The sequence below is a fragment of the Etheostoma cragini genome, chromosome 12, assembly GCF_013103735.1.
Source record: "Etheostoma cragini isolate CJK2018 chromosome 12, CSU_Ecrag_1.0, whole genome shotgun sequence".
NCBI classification, from domain to species: domain Eukaryota; kingdom Metazoa; phylum Chordata; class Actinopteri; order Perciformes; family Percidae; genus Etheostoma; species Etheostoma cragini.
The window spans coordinates 1,160,816-1,163,629 of record NC_048418.1 but is presented as its reverse complement, the minus strand read 5'-3'; the positions used below and the strand labels follow the sequence as shown (position 1 = coordinate 1,163,629).

At 45.7% G+C, this 2,814-nt stretch overlaps 1 protein-coding gene across 1 annotated transcript in view; it reads right to left on the bottom strand.

Annotated features, from left to right (window-relative positions):
- Nucleotides 1-2,814, bottom strand: part of LOC117953958 (HERV-H LTR-associating protein 1) — a 10,963-nt gene that overhangs the window by 906 nt on the left and 7,243 nt on the right. Inside the window, exons 7-12 of the mRNA XM_034887375.1 lie at nt 2,682-2,738; nt 2,103-2,183; nt 1,451-1,483; nt 1,251-1,340; nt 678-785; nt 60-206 (exon numbers count right to left, since the gene is read on the bottom strand). Of these exons, the coding sequence (XP_034743266.1) occupies nt 60-206; nt 678-785; nt 1,251-1,340; nt 1,451-1,483; nt 2,103-2,183; nt 2,682-2,738 (516 nt within the window). The remainder of the gene's footprint in view (nt 1-59; nt 207-677; nt 786-1,250; nt 1,341-1,450; nt 1,484-2,102; nt 2,184-2,681; nt 2,739-2,814) is intronic.

Below are 2,814 nucleotides of genomic sequence, written 5' to 3'. Positions count from 1 at the left end.
TGTGGTTGGTGGAGCCAATTCTGTGGTTGGTGGAGCCGTTTCTGTGGTTGGTGGAGCCGTTTCTGTGGTTGGTGGAGCCGTGGTGGTTGGAGCTGCAGCTGTTGTGACAGATGTATTGGGGACTTGCAGGATGCTGGTTGGTTGCGTTGAGGTAATCAGTTGTGCAACAGTTGTTTTCTCCGTAGCTGTTGTCTGTGCTGCCGTCGCTGCTTGTGTTGTCTCTCTCTGTGTTGTCTCTCTCTGTGTTGTCTCTCTCTGTGTTGTCTCTCTTTGTGTTGTCTCTCTTTGTGTTGTCTCTCTTTGTGTTGTCTCTCTTTGTGTTGTCTCTCTTTGTGCTGTCTCTCTTCGTGCTGTCTCTCTTGGTGTGGTCTCTCTTTGTGTTGTCTCTCTTTGTGTTGACTTTGTTTGTGTTGTCTCTCTCTGTGTTGTCGCTCTTGGTGTTGTCTCTCTCTGTGTTGTCTCTCTTTGTGTTGTCTCTCTCTGTGTTGTCTCTCTTTGTGTTGACTCTGTTTGTGTTGTCTCTCTCTGTGTTGTCTCTCTCTGTGTTGTCTCTCTCTGTGTTGTCTCTCTCTGTGTTGTCTCTCTCTGTGTTGACTCAGTTTGTGTTGTCTCTCTTTGTGTTGTCTCTCTTTGTGTTGTCTCTCTCTGTGCTGTCGTCTCCAGTCTGTTCGCTGTACTTTGACTTTGTGGCATCGTAGCTGCAGGTTGCCGAGATGTTGCCTGCAGCTGGGCAGAGGTGACCGTTGCTATGGTGGCAGCAGTCTCATCCACAGCTGTTGGTGAAACTAACACAAACAAAGACCATGAGAAAGATCACACTGTCGGCTTTATTATCTGCAATAACGTGAAAGACAAATCGGCAAACCGACTGATTTAATCTGAACTTTTTTTAACCAGTTGGTTCCACCAACCATAGAAACGGCTCCACTAAGTCAATTACTTGATTAATCAATCTTGGATTGGACAAAACAAGACATTTGAAGAACTTGTGATGAGTACTTTTGACTATGTTGTAACATGTTATGCATTAAAAAGTCTAAGTTAATGACATTGTTGACCCTTAGCTGTGGTTTACTCGCAACATACCACGACCTGTCATGAGCAATTGCTTAAGTAGCCTGTACTAATAAACCAGGAGTTATTTGCTGTTATCCTGGATAATCTTAGAAGCCAGTTCCTAGTCTGCAGGCTTCAGAGTGAACCAAATGAGTCAAAGTGTACATGGATTGTGGCCTCCTGTGGAGACTCACCATGTGCGGTGGATTGGACTCTGCTGGTTAACACCGAGCTCACTCCAGATGGAGAGATGTGACTCAGATTGTTGGGCAGCTGGTGCCATTCTGGGGCATAACATAGACGATTGGAAACAACAGTTAAATGGCTCTTGAAGGGTCCTCTTGAGGACAAGAGATGCTTGAATACACTTTTTAAAGGACGCTGAGTTACTCACCAACAGGAAGTCTGATGGAGGAGATGTTACCTACTGAAAAAGAAGATGAAATGGTCAGTAAAAGATAGGAAGAAGGTAGGGAACACCTTGGATAAAAGATCGTATTGGCAGAACAGAGGGGGTGATATGCCAAGGGATAAACACTTTCAGACATTTTTCTATATTAAAGTCATATATTTACAAGTAAAAGTCTGGATATTCTCTAAAATTATAATGTCATTAATACAGTCGTTAATGGAAAATCGCTACCACCTCATCCAAATGAATCGACCCAATCCCTGTGCAGCCTTTTCCCTGTGAAGCGGGCTTCTAAAACTCATCACCGTCCTCAGACTTTAACCCAGAGCCTGAGAACTTCCCTGCAGCACTTCCTGACACGCTGGGGTTAACCGCATGAACCCTGGTGCATGCGGTTAACCCTGCATGCACCGGGGTTCTGGAGAAAGCTACAAGCTGCAGCACCACAGGCGTCAGCCTGTTCCACACAGGCCCATTTGGAGCAGGCACTGTACTCGTCTCCATAAATGTAGCAACGCGGATTGAAACATGACAGGAGAGGTCTGTGCTTGTGAGCCGGGTTCTCTCCCGACTCGGCGCTGCCGCCTGCTGGTTGAGTTGAGTGTTACCAGTGAATGACGATAGGAAGACAGACCTCTGTGTGGTCCTTCCACTATGGTCTGGTTGAAGAGCGGCGTGATGGAGCCGACCTCCCACAGCTCCGGCACCGCTCTGCCTGGAGACACACACACACACACACACACACACTCACACACACACACACACAGCCGCACACACACACACACACACACAACCTTTTTAACTCTTGTGTTGTCTTCCCGTCAACTATGTATCACTATTATCGCTTTTTCTGTAATTTTTGTCACTTTTTTAATATTGTGGGTGCTTTTTTTGATGTTTTTTCCAAATGTATTTGATATTTATAACGTTGAAATTTTCAGCGCTTATTTCAAAGGCCCATTTTTTGTGATAAAAAAACTGAAAACGGGTCAAATTTGACCCAGGGATAAAACCCTCAGAACTCTGCAACACAAATGGTCCGCCAGTGCATTCATTGGTATATTGCTTACTTATTGTGATGTCGAAAAATTTTAAATCCTGATCCTGAACAGGTCGGGCTCCAGTGGACCCGGTGCTGATGCTGCAGGTTAAACCCACAGCGGTTCTGTTAGAAACAGAGCTCAGCAGAACGGACCCAGTGAGCTCTACTTACCCGTCTTACCTGCCATCACACAGATGTAAATGCACTCGGAGTTGTTCCTCTGGCTCACTGAGACACACAAGCAGAGAAAACACACTGTTACACATTAGGAAGTGTAGAGGAACTTTTATAATGGGGGGGGGGG